General features: G+C 41.6%; 6 protein-coding genes across 6 annotated transcripts; 2 read left to right on the forward strand and 4 right to left on the reverse strand.

The window, feature by feature from the left end:
* Positions 1-750: 750 nt before the first annotated feature.
* On the reverse strand, positions 751-1,814 carry EAF02_008459 (uncharacterized protein; the record flags this gene model as incomplete). Its single annotated transcript, XM_038904507.1, has 2 exons — positions 751-942; positions 1,143-1,814. The coding sequence occupies 2 exons, from the start codon at positions 1,812-1,814 to the stop codon at positions 751-753; spliced, it is 864 nt and encodes a 287-aa protein (XP_038755564.1).
* A 624-nt stretch (positions 1,815-2,438) lies between these two features.
* On the reverse strand, positions 2,439-4,108 carry EAF02_008460 (uncharacterized protein; the record flags this gene model as incomplete). Its single annotated transcript, XM_038904508.1, has 2 exons — positions 2,439-3,506; positions 3,557-4,108. 2 exons carry the CDS (start codon positions 4,106-4,108, stop codon positions 2,439-2,441), a joined length of 1,620 nt encoding a protein of 539 aa, XP_038755565.1.
* A 1,174-nt stretch (positions 4,109-5,282) lies between these two features.
* Positions 5,283-8,352, forward strand: EAF02_008461 (uncharacterized protein). Its single transcript, XM_038904509.1, has 8 exons — positions 5,283-5,604; positions 5,690-6,519; positions 6,566-6,822; positions 6,897-7,068; positions 7,114-7,241; positions 7,291-7,477; positions 7,532-7,922; positions 8,017-8,352. The coding sequence occupies exons 2-8, from the start codon at positions 6,324-6,326 to the stop codon at positions 8,171-8,173; spliced, it is 1,488 nt and encodes a 495-aa protein (XP_038755566.1). The 5' UTR covers positions 5,283-5,604; positions 5,690-6,323; the 3' UTR covers positions 8,174-8,352.
* A 4,494-nt stretch (positions 8,353-12,846) lies between these two features.
* On the reverse strand, positions 12,847-14,820 carry EAF02_008462 (uncharacterized protein; the record flags this gene model as incomplete). Its single annotated transcript, XM_038904510.1, has 1 exon — positions 12,847-14,820. The coding sequence occupies one exon, from the start codon at positions 14,818-14,820 to the stop codon at positions 12,847-12,849; it is 1,974 nt and encodes a 657-aa protein (XP_038755567.1).
* Positions 14,821-16,364: 1,544 nt separating this feature from the next.
* On the reverse strand, positions 16,365-17,732 carry EAF02_008463 (uncharacterized protein; the record flags this gene model as incomplete). The annotated part of the gene is made up of 1 exon (XM_038904511.1): positions 16,365-17,732. One exon carries the CDS (start codon positions 17,730-17,732, stop codon positions 16,365-16,367), a length of 1,368 nt encoding a protein of 455 aa, XP_038755568.1.
* Positions 17,733-18,329: 597 nt separating this feature from the next.
* EAF02_008464 (uncharacterized protein) lies at positions 18,330-19,895 on the forward strand (the record flags this gene model as incomplete). The annotated part of the gene is made up of 1 exon (XM_038904512.1): positions 18,330-19,895. The coding sequence occupies one exon, from the start codon at positions 18,330-18,332 to the stop codon at positions 19,893-19,895; it is 1,566 nt and encodes a 521-aa protein (XP_038755569.1).
* Between the last annotated feature and the right edge of the window lie 342 nt (positions 19,896-20,237).

The raw sequence follows: 20,237 nt of genomic DNA on the forward strand, positions 1-20,237 counted from the left end.
TCGTTTCATTCTACCAAGTACTTCCTACCTTAAAACCTTAAAACCTTCACAGCTCTACAGCACAATATGTACTACCCCTCCTTCCCATCTTACTCACATCCCTATTCTCAGCCACAACATTCCGCATCCCAAAATTTCATCAAGAACACTCACAATAATCGTCGTATGCCAATAACAAGTTCCCCAAACGCCACAGCTAACATTATCATGCTTGACGCGGGAATTTCTCTCGAACACTGAAATACAAATCTTCATACCTACCAGAAAGCCGCATTTAAATTAATTGTTGACTTTGGTGGATGGAATAGATTGATTACCTACCTACTTTATGATATATAGCATGGGGGAATGGAAGATTGGTCGGAAATGATGATGGCGGGTATAAGGTGACTCTGCATTTGAAGGAAACGATTTCGAGATATGGAATTAGGTGATGGGTAATCTAGGAGGAAAGTCTCTTATAGCTTATATTATTTGTGACTTGGTCGCTTGTACGATTGCGATGACTTATTGAATTTTCCTAAACGCTACATCATTCTATCTGAAAATTTCCAAATTCAGGACTTTACGCGAGGAAAGCTTTGAGGTCCCGTGATAAATATATACATACATAGGTACCTATATACACATCATACATACACAATGATCTGCGCCACCACAACCCCTTTCCTCCCGGTCCCCCTATTCATCTATCCCCCTTTCTATCCTCGCTCAAACAAAAGTCCTCACTCAGCACCCAATGTCCGTCCCTCACAGAGTTTCGTCAACCTTTTTCTGAGCAGCCTCCTCGGCTTCATTATCCTCCTTTTCACATAACAACCAAGCGACTCTCGTCTGGTTGAATTCGAATCGATTCATGCATTCATCGATTCTTCTCCATAGGTCTTCGCCTACTACTTTGTTGCCTTTTGAGTTTTGGAATTTGTTACGTTTCCATTTGTACTGTGGGGTTGTTAGTTTTGACCCGTCAAGTGTTCGATGGATTGGTTTTGAAGGGGTGGGAGAGGGAGGATATGTGGGGAAGGGAAGGCTTGACGTATGGTCTTGATCAATGTAACCAAAGTACCTAACCGGATATGACAACCTCTATTTACCCTCCTCATCCCGTATCTTCACACAAGACGGAAGAAAAATAAACCTACAATATGTTCCGTAATGCCATACCACAAATTCGTACTACTCGTAACACCTACCACCAATCCTCCAGCAGCAATCTCTCCACTAACATCCTCAAACCCCTTAACCCTCATTTTACACTCCAACTCCACAAATTCCAATGCCTCACACGCAGCCGCCAACTCGGCAATCTTCTGCATCTCTAGTTTGCTCCCCGCCTCTTTCACTTTACCCGTAGTATTATACCTAGATTTCGGTCCAAAATGCACCGAATACGCTGCTCTATACTTTTCCTCCGTATCTCTGGACCCCGAAGAAGAAGAAGCAGGAGGGAATCCAAACCCGAGATCCAAATTCTGAAGAGCATCACGTTTTACGGGAGCCACGGCCCCAGCAACACTAAAAACCAATGTCCTCGGATGTCCCACAAAATAACCCTCTTTCAACATTTTCAACCTCGAGATTTGCAATTCTCCTTCAGGCTCGTAGAAGAATAGACGAGGAATCACGCGGTTTTCATGGAGGTATAGTTCGGTGTCACTTTCTAGATCGAATTTTCGGGGGTGCAGAATCGGATTCTCAGATATGGATGCGTGGGCTAGAGAGGGGTCAGTGGTAGCAGGCGTGGTAATTTTGTATTCTGTAGCTGAGGTGGTAGGAGGTTGAAAGATCGGTACGGTTGGTAGAAAGTCTGACATTGTGATGCACGTGGATGGTTGGAGGCTTATGTGATGATAGGGGTTGTTGACTTGGCTTGATTTTCGTAGCAGAACCTTGAGTACGTTGTCTTATGATTGAGAATGAAATTGGATTTCGGATTAAGAATGATATATTTCGAGCAATAGATTAAGTATATATAGGTATGTAGAATTGGAAGTTTAAGTAAGTTGGTGAATGAAGAATAATTGAAGAATGATGAATTATGTTGTCCCCTTCTCTTCCGGAGTCCCGTTTGAAGCCAAACTATGTTAGGCTTAGCTTCGTCCTTACGCCACATTTGAGCCCAGCCACAATCAAAGGTCCCCCGGGCCTACAAAGTACATTTCCAACCCACGAAGAGAAATTGAACGTATGAATGAGAAAAATGGCCCAATAAACATGCTAATTATGCCATAAATTCTATTTCATAATCATAAAATATATGCAACCAACTTAAGCTAAATCGACATGCAAATTTTCCTTCATACCATTCATTCATACATGCAATTATATCCCATACCAATGCCATGCCATGCCATACCAACAACTTCCAAATTATATCATAAATCGTTACACCTTGAGCACCTACCAAATCCAAGTACTCCTTCATCTAAAACCTAAGCTCAAACAGTCCTCTTTTCCAAAAGCAACCTTCCAACGGGACCTTCCTTCCTAACTACCATTCCATTCATATCTCCGACCCCCCTTTCATAAACCTTAGTTCCCCTAACCCATGTTTCCTTTACTCTTCCCTTCATAGTCTTTCCGGTATACGGACTGACTTTGTTTCTAAAAAGCAACTCTTCTCTGCCTACAAGCCACTCGTGATTATCTTCAAAGATACAAATATCCGCATCTAACCCTGGTCTCAACGCTCCTTTGCGATGTTGAAGTCCGACTTGCTTGGCCGTATTCACAGCGCATAGCCTCACAATATCAAGGATATCGATCGAAGAAGAAGATGCAGCGCGAGAAGGAGATGTGGCTTCTGTCCAGAGAATTGGAAGACCGAGTCCAACCGAAGAGATACCTCCCCAAGAGGCGAAAAAATCACCCTTTTCTTTGGCTTCTTGATCTTTCAATAATGCACCATTCACTCCTTTAGCATCGTCGCGCATGGCGCCACAGCCATGGGATAAATGCTCGGGTAGGAGTTTGAGTTCAGGAGTACATGGGCTGTGATCGCTAACGATAGTTTTGATGACGGATTCCGGGTGTGAGAGTTCGTTCCAGAGGCCATCACGGTTGGCTGAAGAACGAATAGGTGGACAGCATTTATGACGGGTGTCACCTTCGGATACATCTTCAGATGCAAGAGCGAGGTAGTGGAAACAAGTCTCCGCGGTAATGTTTATGCCAGATGAACGAGCGGCGCGGAGGAGAGGGATAGCTTCAATGGCGGAAAGGTGTACGATGTGAAGATGAAGAGAAGGAGCGAGATGGGCAAGCGAGAGGATTTGATCAATCGCGTATGTTTCGAAAGATGGAGGGCGGGAGGATAGGAATGTATCGTATGCTGTCAGAGGTCCTGATGGTTGGAGAGGTGGGAGGGATATTTGGACGTCATCACCTACGGAGGCTGTTATTGGTGGGATCATTTCCGCATGGAACATGAGAGTTGTAGAAGCATCTTTGAGTGTCTTGAGAACGAGGGCTATATCATCGGAAGAGACGGCAGGGAATTCATCGACCTATTACTTTTGTTAGTTACTGCAACTATGATTGGTGAGGAGGTACATACGCCACTCTCTATGAGGAAGCCCTTGAAGCCCCTGACACCCGCTTCAATAAGCGGAAGCAACTCCTCAGCATTACCAGGTATAATTCCACCATAGAATCCAACGTCAACCCAGCATTGACCTTGTGCAGCCTTAATCTTTTCTTGTAATCCATTCATGGTTGTAGTTGGTGGGATTGCATTCAATGGCATATCAATGACTGTTGTGACACCACCTGATGCAGCAGCTTTGGTACCGGTATTGAAACCTTCCCACTCGGTTCGACCTGGCTCATTAAGATGAACATGTGCATCGACTAATCCCGGAAGGATCAGATGAGGAGTGTGGTCGACATAAATTGTGTTTGGTGGAAAACTAGAGGGTGGGAGAACGGTAGGTAAGATGGATATAATCTTGCCGGTCGAGGGTGAGATTGTGATGGTTGCAGGCGAGACAATGAGATTGTCATTCTCGTCAAAGATGACTGCTCTCGAAGAGACGAGGACTGTAGATTGTAATGGAGAATCGTGGGGTGGGGTGGCGGAAGGAGTTGGATATGGGTATGTTGTCGTCATATTGAAGACCTTTGTGATGTGATAATGGAAAATAAAGTATGAAGAGGTTCTTTAGAACGAATTGAAGATATATTGAGGTATGATTCGAGAGAATATCCACTGGAACAAATCTTATCGTGGGGGATAAGAGGTGGGATAGATAAGAAAGATTCGAGAATGATTGGAATGACTGATAAGGGAAATGAAGGGGGGAACTTTCTTTGTTCAAGTGAATTTCTAGAATTTGAAGAACTTTTTCAAATCTGGGGAAAGGGAAGATGGAGATATAAGGACATTTGATTAACATAAATAGAAAGAACCCAACTACGATAGGCTTACTGTAATGTGGAGTGCATTTCCGTATGATACCGTAGCATGACTGTCCGTAGCTATGCCACGGTGGAAGAATCCGAAGATGTAGATGTCCCCACGCCAAAATCGTTATCATGAACATCGAGAATCCATCGAGAATCCCTTATCTTTCTTCTCAACCACCAATCCGAGGGGTTGATATCGTAGACTTCATCCTAATACGACCAAGCTTAATTCGTATCTGACCAATGACTCCAATCCTGGATCCAGATGAAAAAGCCACTAGCTCCGTCTAGAGCTCCATAAATAAAGATTTTCTCTTCCCCTGGCGTAAGGAACAAGCGGTCGGGACATGCTTTGAACCCTTAAAATGACCTATGATGTGTTTTGATCGAGTAAAGCATTTCTTCTAGCCGCTCCCTAGTCAGGAAGGCTCGAAAGAATGAGAGCTGCTAGACCTTCTATGTTAGGGCGATCGAAGTTTTAATTCGGGACATCTCGGCATGTGAAGATGTTGCATGAGAAGAAGCTGTGAACATTCATTCATTCAATGTGGATGTGGTGGATGTGGTGGATGTGTGGAAATTTCAATACGAACACGGCAGTGAAAAGGATACCTAGATATCATTTTCATCCAATAATTTTGATGTTCATTATCAGTCATGTGTGCTGTACGACCATGATAATGTAAGCCACAATCAATTTGATTTATATGTGTCGGGTTCTCGTGATATTTTGCTGGAATTTGAAAATTGATTGATTATGTAACATCCATGCATCTCCACTGGTGTACCTACACCTGCATGGGTTGGCTTGTCCGTTGCATCGTCTGAAGTACTAAACAGCCAAGGCGAATCCCGATGCCGGATCGGACTTAAGTTTAGCCTATCGTTGAGGTTATTAGCTGATACATAACAAACCGCACCAACTCAATCCATCCCATTTTCTTACTCGATCATTACTCGATAATTACTCGATGAAAACTCATAATCACCGACGAGTAATACCAAGTCCATTATATATGCGTATGTGGCTTTGAGCATCCATCAATGCCGTACGAATCATTGGCTTGACACATTGTTGGGAATCCTCTCACGCATTGCTATGCGATGACAACGCCAAAAACGTACGTCTCAAGCAGAAATCGACTTTGTCTTTGAACCGAGGAGGATGCAAAGCATCGAGATGGGAAGGGACGGGACGTAGTAAGTCGCGTTTGAAATAATCATCGTGAACTCAGAATTGATTGTCCCATGGGTACTGCCTCGGCTGAATGAAATACTTGGACAGCTTCGAAGATTGGATCCGCTCACTACAGCGTACCAATAATTGTGAAGAATTGTCGAAATTATACACGAGTATCCTCATGTGGACTTTTTCAATCAACATTGTTCACCGCAGTCGTCACAATCCAAGTAAGTGAAGAGCTAATTGAAAACGATGAGGGAGAATGAATTGTAAAGAAAGAGATGTTATTTTCAAGAAGATGTAGGAGTCGCCATATACCACTTCGATCACGTATAATAGCCGGGGGCAATCGCCAGCCAAAATGCGTTCTTGCCGCGTGAAAATTGAACGCCATTTGACGACTGAACTACGAGAAATGATGAGATCATTGCCAACACCACCAATTACCCAAACGACTCACTCTCGTAATACATTACACCAAGTCGACGAAATCAAGAAATATCGAGTTGTTCTTCTAAATTCGTTGATATTCTCATTATGTGTGATTTCAAGTCTATTTTTGACCCTTTTCGATTCTGTTTGGTTTCCCGTCGTCAAAAAATACCCACCATGAAGCTTGATCAAATATCAATCACCGAGATATTGGATGGTTTAAAAAAAGGAAGTTTCTCAAGTGAACAGCTTATTAGGGCCCGTTGATGCCCATAATGACTTCTTTGTCGTATCACTAACGATAATGAAGACTTACATCAAGCGTATCGAGCAAGTCAACTCAATTGTCCATGTTGTTAGTGAGATCAATCGAAAGGCCATTGACGTTGCTAGAGAAAAGGATGAAGAACGGTCTCGTGGCTTGGCTCATGGAAGTCTTCATGGAGTACCGATCTTGATCAAGAATTTGTTATTCACAACCGATGGCCTCAAGACCACCTGTAAGTTTAAAATTGTTGAGGTTAAGCAAATTCTCACCTAATGAAGTTGGCTGCACCGGATTCCTCGAAGCTATCCCAAGTATTGAAGCAACAACAATTATTAAACTTCGTGAACAAGGTGCAATCATATTAGGAGTTGCAAATGGCTCGCAATGGGCTAATAATCGATGCACTCCTGGTTGGTCTGCTGTAGGTGGTCAGTGTTTAGGTGTCTATCATAAAGATCAACATCCTAAAGCTTCATCATCCGGCAGTGCTGTTGGAACTGCTTTGGGACTTTGCGCTGCTGCTCTAGGGACTGAGGTTTGTCATTTCCCATTTAAGTTTGAAAGACCCAAATCAGATGTGAATGCGTAAACTGAACGTTGAAACTATAGACTTCTGGTAGCGTCATATTACCTGCGCAGAGATCTGCTGTTGTAGGAATAAAACCGACGGTAGGAATGACTTCGAGATATGGAATGTATATTTTGAGTGATAGTCAGGATACTGTAGGGATATTGGCAAGGAGCGTCAAGGATGGAGCACTTATGTTGACTGTGATTGCAGGTAAGTGTTTGGACCAAGTCCTTCTGCTTAACTGAGATAAAAGAGGTGAGGATGAGCAGGATCCTATCACCATTTCCGATCCTCGAGATTCGATATTTTGCCGGAAGCCAAATAAAATCCCAGATTTCACAGGAGCTTGTAATTCTCGAAGGTTAGACGGTGTGCGAATCGCAGTGAGATATGCCGGCGAGTGTTTTGCAGCTTGAATGCTAACACTACAAGATACCCCGCCATATTCTCAAGCACGTTGATCCCACCACCATCCATCTTTTCGAAAACGCACTCGATGCAATGAGATCCTTAGGAGCCACCATTGTGGATCCGACTTCATATTCAACATTCAATACCGATAGATCTTCATGTACGGGTGACGAATATGATATCGCTTTAAAAGTAGATATATACCACAGTACATCTACGATTCCCCATCCGTACAACCATGTATGCTAATCATCCCCTAAAGATATCAAAAAGGCCCTCTCTTACTTCTCTACCAATCCTCATTCTCTATACACCCTCTCCGATGTAATCACCTACTCAATCGCTACCCCCGCTGAAGAAGCTACGAAACGTGGCCTCGGGCATTTCGAATCAGCTCTCGAAGTCGGCAAAAAGTATGTCAGAGATAGCGAAGAATATAGAAATTCTATGGTGGAAAGAAATCATATGGGAAGACAAATACCTAAATTACTAGATAAATTCGATTGCGATATGATTGTCCTACCCACAAATGTGGCGGTTGAACCGGCGGATGTGGCAGGTTGTCCGGTGGTGAGTGTACCTATGGAATTTTATCCCCCGGAAACGGAGATTGTGAGACAGAATGGGATGGTGGAGGTCGGACCGGGGATTCCGTGAGTTTTTGATGTTTTTTTTGTGTTTTGCTCTCTCTGAGGGTATGATGGTATGGTTTGAAAATGAGAAAATGAAACTAACGGTTGGTGATAGACTTGGAATATCTTTCGTAGGAAGAAGATGGGATGATGAGAAGTTGATCGGAGCGGCGTATGTGTATGAGCAGGCTACCAGGTGGAAAGATAAGGGGAGGATGGTGGTAAGGTGTGATGTTGAGGTATGCGACATGGTCGTGCGGGCTCATAAATAGTTTTTGAACTTCCAGATTCTTGGTGGGATTTGAAGTTGAAGCTGGTTGTTTGGAATTATATTAGGGAAGGGCTTTTTTTATCGCCTTGCTGGCGTGGAGATGGATGGAGATTGATAGATTTTGAGGGTTTAATATAGAGTTGTCTAGTACGAGATGATTCACACAGAAGCAGAGTAACTTATTATTGCTCTTCCAGACTGAATCAGATTATGCAAAACAAGGAATTCACTTTCAAACAAGTATCTTCTGCATGGTTCTCGCTGGTACCAATATCTTGACAGCTATAAATTCATCGCAATTGCCTTTTTTCTACTGCAACAACTTGAAAAAAATCAAACCAGAGTTACAAAGGTCTGCAACTTAGCGCTCCTGTTCAACAACTAAATTCATTTTCTACAGAGCTTAGAAATTGTGCGATATTCGTATGGGGTTTGTAAATGTATGGTGGGATTTTAGATGGCGATGGGGTTTGTAAATGTATGGTGGGATTTTAGATGGCGATGGGGTTTCAATATTTTGGCGATGATAACGATGAGAAATACAATGACGGTGAATATTTCTCTGCGGATAGTGAATAAGACGAAGGAGGGAAGTTTTGACAGTAAAAAATGGAAAATAAGTAAAGGGTTGGATAGAGGAATATGGGGTTCTTTTACCTTCTTGGTGAGAGGGGGAGTGGTGTGTATCTATCTAGGTAGGTAACGTACTTGAGTTCAAGATCTTGGGAGCATCATGGGGTTGGTGTGTGAGATCTTCCTGTTCCAATTTTCGATCGTGTGGTTCTCAGTGTTGATGAGTAGAAAGGGTAGAAGGAGAGGGGGGTTTATATACCTAGCTAGGTAGGTAACGCCTACTAACCGACACATTTTTTGGATTCTAGAATCTTGAATCATATAACCGGAGGTAAATACTTAAGCTACCTACCTCCTAGATATTCACTAATATATTATTTTCGAATCAGTTCGATAGCAATCGATGGGTTAGTAGGTATTCAGACGGATTCTATTCCTCCCTTTCCTCTCCCCTCATATCCTTCTTCCTCCCTCTTGTTTTGTTCTTTGTATAGGGCTCTTTTTCATTTCTATCATTTATGTGTTATATATAGGTAGGTACCTATATTCATCTATTTATCTTTATTTTTTCGGGTTGTTTCTGAAATTAATCTTTGTAAAGGATATTGTTCTGGCGGTAAGATTGAGATTTGGGATTTGGGATTTGGGATTTTGTGTGTTGGTAGTGAAAGAGTGAATGATTTATGTTGTTTGGCAGATATCTAGGTGACAAGATTCGAGTTTGGAGAGTTAGTTGAGTGTGGAGGTAGAAGATTGTGGATTTTTTTGGGGGGGGAGGGGTGTGGTGAGATGAGATGGGATGGTGAGAGGGGATTAACGATGATGATGATAATGATGATGATGACACATGTGTATATCCAGGTTCTTGACGAGAGTAAACAATTTATAACAAATAGAAAGCGGAGAAATTGACAGTGATTCTTCACCTACTATACTTAGATATAGGCAGACAGGTGGAAGATATGGGAGGGATACTTTAAGATTCATATTCTTGATATCCTTACTCTATACTAGCAAGGAAATGCTGAGGACTTCCTTTCCTTTGGCTGACATATTTTCGTGTTTTGAGACTTGCTTGGTACTCTAGGTTGGGTAGGATTAGAATTTATATGCACGGAATTTGGAATTCGGAATAGAGCATGATTCATAACCAAAACCTTCCGACTCGAGTTTCCGATATTGATCTCGAGAGGTGGAGATACTTGCACTGTATTCACTATATCTACTTGCACATTTCTGATTCATTCCATATTCTCTGTTTTATAGCCCCTTGTTGCGGAATGGAAAATATGAGATTGATAGCTCTTTATAAAAGGACTCTATAACTGTATAGGCATCGAAATTATCACTTCACATTTATCCATTACCCACAACACTTTGAGGATGCGGAGCGCGGTTCTTTGGGATTTTGACGAGCGTGTCGTTCTTGAGGTTTAGTGAGGCTGGAAATGTTATTGTGGTAGGATTAGAACTGGTAAGGGTTTGGTTTGGAGATGATTAACAGTTGCGTGGAGAGTTGGGATGGGAGAGTTGAGATGAAGTGATGATAACAATAACAGTGATGATAACAGCAGCAGTAATGATAATAGTAACAATAATCATGACAGTAACAGTAATAATAACAGTAACAGTGATGATGACAATAACAGTGATGATGACAATAACAGTGATAATAGTAACAGTAATGATAACAATGATAACGTAACTTGACTAGAAGTGGGTTATGTCATAATATGGGTCAAAATCACCCCCTCATTTCTTTATTTTACACATTTATTCAATACACAATAAATCGAAAGTCATTAAATCATAGTAAATCGGAAGATAATATTCAAAAGGCTATAGAAAGTCTAAAAAATAAAGAATTTACTTTAATTCGAAATACTACTATTTATTTTAAGATTCCGAAGTCAATTTTGATAAATCGAATGGCTGGATAACAATTATACTTTCAATCTCATGAATCCTTTCAAAAACTTTTTAATACAAAAGAAAAAACTCTAGTACAATAAATCTCACGATTGATAGTTATTGAATACCCTATAATTCCTAGATTGTTGAAAGAAATAGCCCAAGAAATTCTAAATCAATATATCATTTTCATATTATTATCTATCCCTTTATCCTTTCAGTCAAATCATATAAATTAACGATAAATCTATAGGTTCTTAGATTGATATTCCAAACTTAAAGAAATCTATTCTCGTAAATTGGAATCTGTAAGGCATAAAGAAGCCACATTTGAAACAATTTCAGTGTGGTTTTCAATATTTCAAGTATAAATCGAAAAACGATATTATAAACTCAAGAATATATATAATATGGATGAAATAGGATATACAATTGGAGAAACAGAATTAATATGTATAATTGTAGATTCTACTCTCAAATTGAATTGGAAGGTTATAGTAGGAAGGCAAGAGTGGATAATTATATTGGAATGTGTGAATGCAGATGGAGGCTCTTTACTCCTTATAATTATTTTCAAGGCTTAGAATACCAATACTATATGAATTCCAACTAACACTCCTCCAAACTGGTATTTCTCAACAAGCAATAATGGGTGGATTTCTAATAGTTATGGCTTTGAATGGATATATAAGGTTTTTGAGTCAGAATCTCGAAAAATATCAGGAGATCAGTCTCGATTATTGATTATAGATAGTCATTCTAGTCATATTATAGGAAGTTTGATTGCTTTCTGTATTGAGAAGGAGATTGATCTTCTTATTCTACTACCTCATTATTTGCATCTATTTCAGTTATTGGATGTTGGAGTGTATGGATCGATAAAGCGATATCATGCCTAAGAGGTTGATTGATATTCTCGAGCAGGAATACAACGAATATAATGATCTGATTGGGTACAGCTTTTTCAAAAGATAAGAGAAAAAGGTTTTAATTATCAAAATATCAAAAGCGGATGGAAAGAAGCAGGTTTGAATTCATTTAGTTCTTGTCAAGTTCTAAATAATCTTTCAACCCTGTTTTTATCATTACCTTCTATTTCAAATATACTAGCAAACCCAGAAGATCTAGATCTCTTTTTACTTAATAGCTTTCCCCCGAATGATATTGAGCTGCAACAAGCAAATAAGGTATTCAATTCAGCTTTATCTGCTAATAATCTGCTTACTTCTCTAGTACAGAGATATGCAAAACGAATAACTCATTAGATTGAAAGCTTAAATACTGAAAATGCTATTCTTCGAAAGGAACTTCAAGAATATAAAGAGTTATTTGAAATATGAAAGAAACAAAAAAGTGGAAAGAGAATAAAGTTAAAAGGTGAATTTGTATTTAGTATTGAAAAAGTATTGAAAATTATTGAAGAGGCTGAATAGATACCCTTACCAAAACGATGATGTGGTAGATTATTTAAGTATTAAATTGATTAGGTAGAAAGGGAAATGGAAGAGGAAGAGGATAGTGATAGTTTAGTTGGATTAGTAATAATTGTAGATCACCCTGTAGCATGTAGGACAAGGTCAAATAGGAAAATATGATTTTTGTGACCTATATTATGACATGACTCATTTCTAGTCAAGTTACGTTAGTAACGATTTTGGTGATAATCTCATGATAGAAATCTGATGATTAAGCGAGGTTAGGATGGAATGAGATATATAAGTGTAAATTCCATCCGAGAATGAGGGGACTTGGGGTTGTGAAAAGATTGTTTTATAAAGTTGCAATATCATTTTATATTCGACAAATCACTCTCATGTTGCTCGAACTTTATTTAATTATCTCGATGTTCTAGAATTCGAACGCCTTGTACTCTCATACTCCTAGGATTCTAGTCTATCAACTATAGAATTATACTATACAATCTATCTCAAAATCATAGAGTCTTATCGAGTCTACGCCCCCTAAAGGGATTACTATTGTATTGTGAGTTTTAATATAGATTACCGGAATTGGGACATATAGGAGGTGTGAACCTATATAGTTCTTGTTTTAGAGAAGTGGAAATTAACCAAGGGCTATGACTATTATTCTTTTAGATTCTACTGCTCATTTATAAATGTTCTTGTCGTTACATTGTGCAACAAGATCATTTATTCAACACCAGAATTTCGGAGGAGCAGCTCGTAGTATTCAGTTGAGAATAATTCTCGTCTTTTCCGGATCATTTTGCCTCCAACGGTCTTTAATTATTCGTCCACAGCCTACTCTATGCGCAATTCCGTTTTCTCTTCGTACCCAGAGAACGTTATAAAACTCACGAATTGCGTCACCTTCTAGATGCGCCTCGCACAAGCAATCCTTACATAAACAGCCATCAGGGAGGATGAGACCTTCTTCATAGTCTCCTTCAGCAATAACCTCGTAGTTTTCCTTGCCCCATATAGACGAGCCACCTGATACACCAGTCCACCATCCTTCGGAATCATATTCGGCATTGAATGGACCAGGGTGGCAATATTGACTATTTTGAAAAACCTTCTCCTCAAAGCACATCGCCATGTCTTTGAGGCTGGCACTACCCTCTGAGATAGCAACCAGTTCCATGGGCGTACCTCGCTCACACTCCGCATCTCCTGTGATGCGTAACAAACCACAGAACACACCTTTCTGATTTTGCAGAACGATTACGCTTGGTAAACTTGACAGGGGCTTTTCATTCAGAATGGGTTCCGTGAATACGTGCATGATGCCGCGTTTGAGAGGCGGTTGATTGTCCTCGATTCTTAAAGTCGCCGAGGGAAGAAAAAATGCATGTTCTGTTAAGGAGGATAAAAATATTGATTCTATGTCGTTGTACATACTACTATGTGTGGTGAGTTTGCGGTCGGGATCGGTGATATTTTTCTCTTTTCGTTGTACGTCCGGGATTGATAATTGAGGAATATTCGTTGAAAGTTGATCAGTTATCTCTTTGAGCCAATCAGATCCGCGTGCAGAGGAGCTGGCCTCCCAAGTGACAAGATTTTGTAATTTCCAAGAGCCTGCTTTATCCTTCCGTAAACTATCGTTGCTATCAAGACAGAAGCTAGCTTGGAAACTCCAAGGATCCACGAAACATTCCCATCCACACCATGCCCAGGATGGAAGGTATCGAGCGTTTTCAGATGTGCTAGTTCTTCTATAGCAGTCTTTCAATGGCTGCCATAGAAGCGCGTAGTCGAGGAAAAGGGCCGGTAGACCGTGTATGAATCCACCTGGAAAGCTTGGAGCTAGACGGTTCAGGATACCCAGGCATGCGGAGAGACCATCTTTGTCATCCGTGAGCTTGCGTCCATTGTACGGACAAATGAGATCCATGTACAGACCAAAATCAGGATATGATGGCACAGAAAAACTTCTCATGAGCGAAAACTTTGACATGGCTGACGTAGACTCGTCAAGAACCTTTCCTGGAGAAAGAAACCCCATATCCCATGTTGCACATTCGCATTGCCAGAAAGCTGTCCTATTGCAGAAAAAGATAACGCGGTTGCTGAGAATTGCTTCCTGATATGTCCAAGCTCTCTCTGCCCATTTTGAATCGGCGACTGATGAATAATGAGCACGAATTTCCCACGACTGTCCGTTGAATTTCCTTTCATTTTTAAATCCGGGATCGCTCAGGGTCGCAGTCAGTTTGTCAAAAAGGCCAAACTTCGCTGCAGCAACTATAGTCACATACGCCCCCGCATATACCTGATCCATACGCATAACTTCAGATATTGTTGCAATCTCTTGATCCTGGATGATGCAGAGTCGATCCACCCAAAGATATCTCTGACCAAGACGGTTTGTCAGTTCCATGGCGTCGAGAATAACTTTTGGTAGTGATTGACTGGCGTTGCGCAACGCACCAGGCTGGGTCAAGATCTTTAGGTTATCCTCGAGTAATCGAAAGGGCTCCTCATTTTCCGATGATGCACTGTCTTGCCAGGTGTAGCTGAGTGCGACATAATTATTTGGATTACTTCCAGGTACGATACAATACTCCACTGTATCGACAAGCCAAGAAGGCCGGTCTGATGTGAGAGCATTGCATGTGTGTTGTTCATCGCAAGCCGAGAGCCAGCTTTGCATGTGCTGAATAGCGGTCATTTGGGTATCATCGGACGTTGAGTCATCCATATTGAATGGGATATTATGCTCAAGTTTTGGGCAGTGCAATTGAGAAAGAGGTCAAGATGCGAGTGGGAGACTTCTGGAATGGCACACTTCTTCAAGAACACGACGTTAAGAGGCAGTGTCCTAAACGCTCCACACTGCAAAATATACCCGGTTTTGGCTGCGTCCCACAGTTCGCTTACAATCCAATCAAATATTGTGATACTCTATCATTCTACCTCTTTGTAGCTGCATGCATAAACAAGGATTACGTCGATTGGTCAGAAATTCTGGGAATATCAAGATATGACATGCTGTGAGATGGGGTTGTTCTCTTTGGCGCGCCCTCATGTCATTGGCAATGAATGATCTTTAGTCAAGAAGCGGGATCAGGCAGATGAATGACGGCATGTATGTCGACAGATTAAATGACAGTGAAGTAATATGTGTGACATATATCAGACGACAGCACCTTAGCTAGAGCTTAAATTACCTCAAGCGTGACAGTACACAGGAGCAGGTGCGTCGTTGACTTCTCGACGATGTCTGTCATTGTCAATTGCTCACGGTCACCCCATGCGGGCGCCCCTCTGGGCCTGACACCAGAATCCGAAGGAGTTTATATATGTTTTCTGTACCGGACTAAATAAGGAAGAATGGGGCCCCCAATAGTAGTGAATCAAATCGAGGGGAAACCGTATACTAAACATTTGTCAATGTCCAGCCGTTACATGCCTTACAAAAATTTCTCAAACTCCAGAAAGCCATGGCCATCATATAGATGATCGTAAGAATAGGCGTGGATGGCATGTCAATTTCATAACAACTATCTACTTCTTGTATGAATATTCTTACATTACGGCTCATATGTGAGTCTCTCCTAATTACTCGCTTGAGCTACTCAATTCGTTTGTTCTTTAACGCTGTATTTATTCTCAATTTTCGATGGTGACGATATGAATCTTAGGTTCACTACATATGTTCTTATCATGCCAACCAGAGTGATTTTGAGATCTGCGAATGAGATTAGATAGCAGATCCTGAAAATGCATCAATTCTTTTTAGAATGTATAGACGTCAACTGAATATTAAGAGCTTTAGCGATCGGTGTCTCAATGTTATCAAATCAACCGATTGCTCTGCACACTTAGGAGAAGGCTCATGAAATGGGACAGTATGGAACATTCACTAGAATATATCTGACTTTGTACAAAGAGAAGCGAATATGAACAACTCAGGGAAACACACAAAGATGCGATTATATCATAATGCAAGGGGTGAATGCTTTTCAGCGTAGTTCCCATTCAATCATATGATGATGGTATATATCACTAGTCTGCACATTTCTTTCCCTTCTCTCACATCATACCTTCAGCTGGCACAGACAGAAATTTCTCGATGGCAACTGTACTCCTAAAAAATACAGGCACGGCGAGTAGCCTTGCGGGTGTTCATGGGCTTTGAGAGCCACACGCATACTGGGTATGTCTCAGATATCTTGAGATCTAGAGATTCGCCTTGGCTCTTGACCTGCACTAATTATCATTCCGTGGAACATATGATATGCTTCAGCGGCCTAGTGGACCCATAACACTTCCAACCATTACCGCTACTTCTCGTTCCCAGCTAGCATCTGCTTTTTTCTCGCCTTTCAAAGCAGTTATTCCAGCTGGTGCACGGCTTCCTTTCACGACACATTCTCGAATAGCATCCCTAACACTGTTACGATTGCTTCTTAATGTTCTAGCGCTAACACCACCTTTATTGATAATTTCTTGTACCTTTGTGGTCAACCCACCAGCTAAAGTCCTCCAGAAATAACTTGGTAACGAACCAGTTTCTAAAGATGTGAGTAAAGGCTGGAGAAAATTGGCTGGAGCTATATCATCCGAGGGCAAGTTTGGGTGCGCAGGTGGCTGTATAGATGCAAGTAGTGATTCCAGCGCCAAAACATTTTGGCATCGAGCAGATACCTCGAGAAGAGTTCGATCGAGTGTAGGAAGCGTAGCAAGAGCACGAGAAAGAGATGCCAATGAGCTAGTGAGAGCAGTCCGGAGATAATCCTGAAGCGATTGAACGAGGAGATCTGGTTCCCATTTTAGTTTCTTCGCGTTCTTGCTGTTAAGTCCTGATGTTGAGGATAGAAGGTATAAAGTTTTCAAAGCCGAATCTGTGCGCTCTTTGGTATCCCTGGTCTGCGCATATGTCGATGCGTTGTTGCTGCTAGATGATAAATTGCTCATCGAAAATTCGCGAATAAGTTGCTGTGATCTGGAAATTACGACTCGTTCTGCGGGGTTGATAATCGATGTCTGAAGCGTCCGCACAACCTCTATTCTCTCTAAACCGTGACCTTCTTCCCCAGGGCCACTTTTCTGGAAAAATTCTCGTATATTCAGTAGTGTATTCGAACACCTCACCAAAGCTTTATGGTCCTCCTTTGCACCCGGAACCTTGACAGGCGCACCCGTATTTCCGATTTCAGACAGCTGAATCTCAAGTTGTCTCCCCAATTGCAAGCATCGTGAGACTACCCGCCCCAGTCTTACGGTTTCCCATAATCTACTGGCGACAGTTTGGACTTCCTCTGCAGTTTCATATCGTACTAAAACTTCCTTCTCAAGTCGTTTATATCCATCATTGAGACTTGCGACCTGCGAATCTATCTCTTGTACTATCCTCTGACTCGATTCAGTCTGATCTTGGGTATGTGATAGGAGGGGAAGGGCGCTTTTGGTTGTCAGGGTATCAATATGTGTATTTATTTCTTGCGCATCGAATAGCACACGGGAGAGAGGTGTGGAGAGATCGAGGGGTGTATCGGTAGGGTTGTTTGTCCCCAGAACAAGAGAGTTTGCGAATGCTGAAGGGGAGAATGTGGGCGAGAGGAAAGTTTCGAAATCGATATAGGAGTTTTCTTCATCTGCGGATGTCATCTTGACTGTTCAATTGGGTTCTTTTCCTTTGCACATCTGCTGGTGCATTGAACAATCTGATATCTCTGATACCTCTAGGACCCTGAACACCTATGATTTACAGTACATAGTGTGAGTAGCTGTCGTGGAGCTTTTAGTGCCGTTGTGGAGACTTTTAAATGCACGGATCACATGAAGAACTTATTCTGGTGAAGCTTGAGCTTCGATACTTCTTATCAACTTCCTCCCTTCACTCCCCTCTTCACTGGAGGAAATATAGTCGATGCAAATTTAATACCTTACTAACGAGCCGGCGAGGTCTTCAAAATTTGTCCAAGGTTTGAAGTAACGTTATAACTACAATACGAAGCTGCGATTACCATTAGAAAGCTTATTGACGGAATGTTCGGCATTTCCAGAAGCATTGTCTGCTTGACAACTTTTCAACATTCCACACTGTTGTTATCTTATTAAATACAATACAATTCACACCCTCTGGATATTGTCTATTAATACCATGTGCTTCTAATGATTCCCCTGTTCCACCGTCCAGAGGAACTACCGGGCCCATGAATACTTATTCGAAGCAATCTGCCAAAGACTGAATGTTCCTTCGTGATGGCGTCCTTGGATAGTCGCGATCTTGTACCATTTCCACCTGGTGATAATGCCAGCGACACCTTCATCGAAGGAGTGCATTTCAATCTTACAACCTTGAAACATTGGAACTATACCTTTTACTCCAATGGCACGTTTTCCAATGGATCCCTCTGCTTCATTCTCTTCGACCCATATACCCCTCATTTACTCCAAAATGGCACATTTCTTAACAGCACATCATGTTATTCACCAATCGAACCCATGGGAGCGCGGTCCAAAATTGGTCTCGCAATGGGAATCTTGTTCCTGATCAGTATTATGTTCACATTGATTAACCTACGAAAACACGGCCGAACAAGTTTATCTCCTCGAAAACGATTCCGCGCAGTAAGTAGAAGATGGCAATGGTATTGGATGCTTATAATTGGAACTTGTGGAGGTATTAGCGGCATAAGTACTGTCGATGTTGACAGATACTTTTTACCAGAATTGCCGTTCGCTTTAACGAACTTCTTTTGGTTCTTGATGGTACCTGCAACGATGGCAGCCGTGTGGGAGAGTGTAAGACATTGGGGCAGCTGGCAAGAGAGACAAATGCTTGATATCCCTGAAAATCGACGCGCATTGAGGGAGGATGATAAGCGGACGAAGATCGAACTAGTTATTCCTCTGGTTTTCTATTTTTTCTTCTGGTTGAACTTCTTGTTGGTCATACCGAGATCATGGGGTTCGTTCGAAAAGCAACGAGATTTGGATCAGAGCAATGATATTGCTGCACCGGCCGCAACAGATGTCCGGTTCAAGCTCGCAGCCTTTCTTCTTTTTGGAGGATGGCTAACGACAATATACTCCTTACAACACTCGATATATCACTACATATCTCACGAACAGGGGTTTGGGAACCGCTTAATTGCAGTCTTTAAACACACTCCAGCCAAATTTGTCTTTACTCTTTTGCTTTCTCTAATCATGATCGGATATATCGCTGCAATTTCATTTTGTTTTCCAATATCTCCTCTCAACATTCAAACGAAATTGGAAGTTATGTATCCCTTAGGTTGGGGACCAATAGCTCTCATACTGCTCGTCTACGAGATCGGTGGCTACGTGAATCCGAACGAGGATCGTGATTTGCTTCGACAGCGACGGATTCGCGATGTAGCAGCGGATGAAGAGATTGGATACACGAAGAAGCCGAGATGGTGGAGTAGGCTACATGGTGATAACAAAATTGCCAGTATGCAAGAGAGGATAACTGCCATCGTCGCTGAAGTCGGAGGTGGAGCCCCAAGAACAAGGGATTTAGGAAGAGAGGTAGAGATGGAAGATCTTCCGTCACCTACTAGGTATGAAAGAGATATCGAAACCCCTACGAGAAGTAACGAGGCATTGAGAACGACCGCTGGTATATTATATCCTCCGCATCTGGATACCGAAGGAAGATTTAGAGATAGTCCAGGGAGGACAAGAAGTTCTGAAGCTAGCTCGGTGACACAAGTTGAGTCCGAACAAGGTGCAAGCACTAATAGTACTGTTTCTGTATCGGCTCCCCCACAGCAGATTAGAAGTATGCTGGATGTCTAGCTATGATTTGACAAATATGATCAGAGTTTGTGAAGCTTTTGGATGAACCCGTACGTGGAAAGTAGCTGAGAGGTTTAAAGTAACATCCTCAGTTACAATTAGGAAAACTCGACAACGAACTACTAGGTACATCTATAAGGTCTTTCTACGCGCCTTGAACGATTCTATAATCTTTAATGAACATCACATTGATTGAGCAACCGATATTACGTCTTATTTGCTCACCCATTCTCATCATTGAGTGACTTAATAGCATGATACTAGCTTCTCCTCACAACATTCCTAAAACTATTCTCCACGCTATTGGTTGCATTGTTTGATATCAGCTACCACGCGATTGTG

The sequence above is a fragment of the Botrytis sinoallii genome (assembly GCF_014898435.1).
Source record: "Botrytis sinoallii strain Bc 23 chromosome Unknown BSIN_016, whole genome shotgun sequence".
In the NCBI taxonomy this organism is placed as follows: Eukaryota; Fungi; Ascomycota; class Leotiomycetes; order Helotiales; family Sclerotiniaceae; genus Botrytis; species Botrytis sinoallii.

Coding starts and splice junctions, on each gene's coding strand:
- EAF02_008461 (XM_038904509.1), top strand. CDS start 6,324: ATGAAGACTTACATCAAGCGTATCGAGCAAGTCAACTCAATTGTCCAT. Junction 6,823..6,896: donor CTGCTGCTCTAGGGACTGAG/GTTTGTCATTTC, acceptor TTGAAACTATAG/ACTTCTGGTAGCGTCATATT. Junction 7,478..7,531: donor AAAAGTAGATATATACCACA/GTACATCTACGA, acceptor CATCCCCTAAAG/ATATCAAAAAGGCCCTCTCT.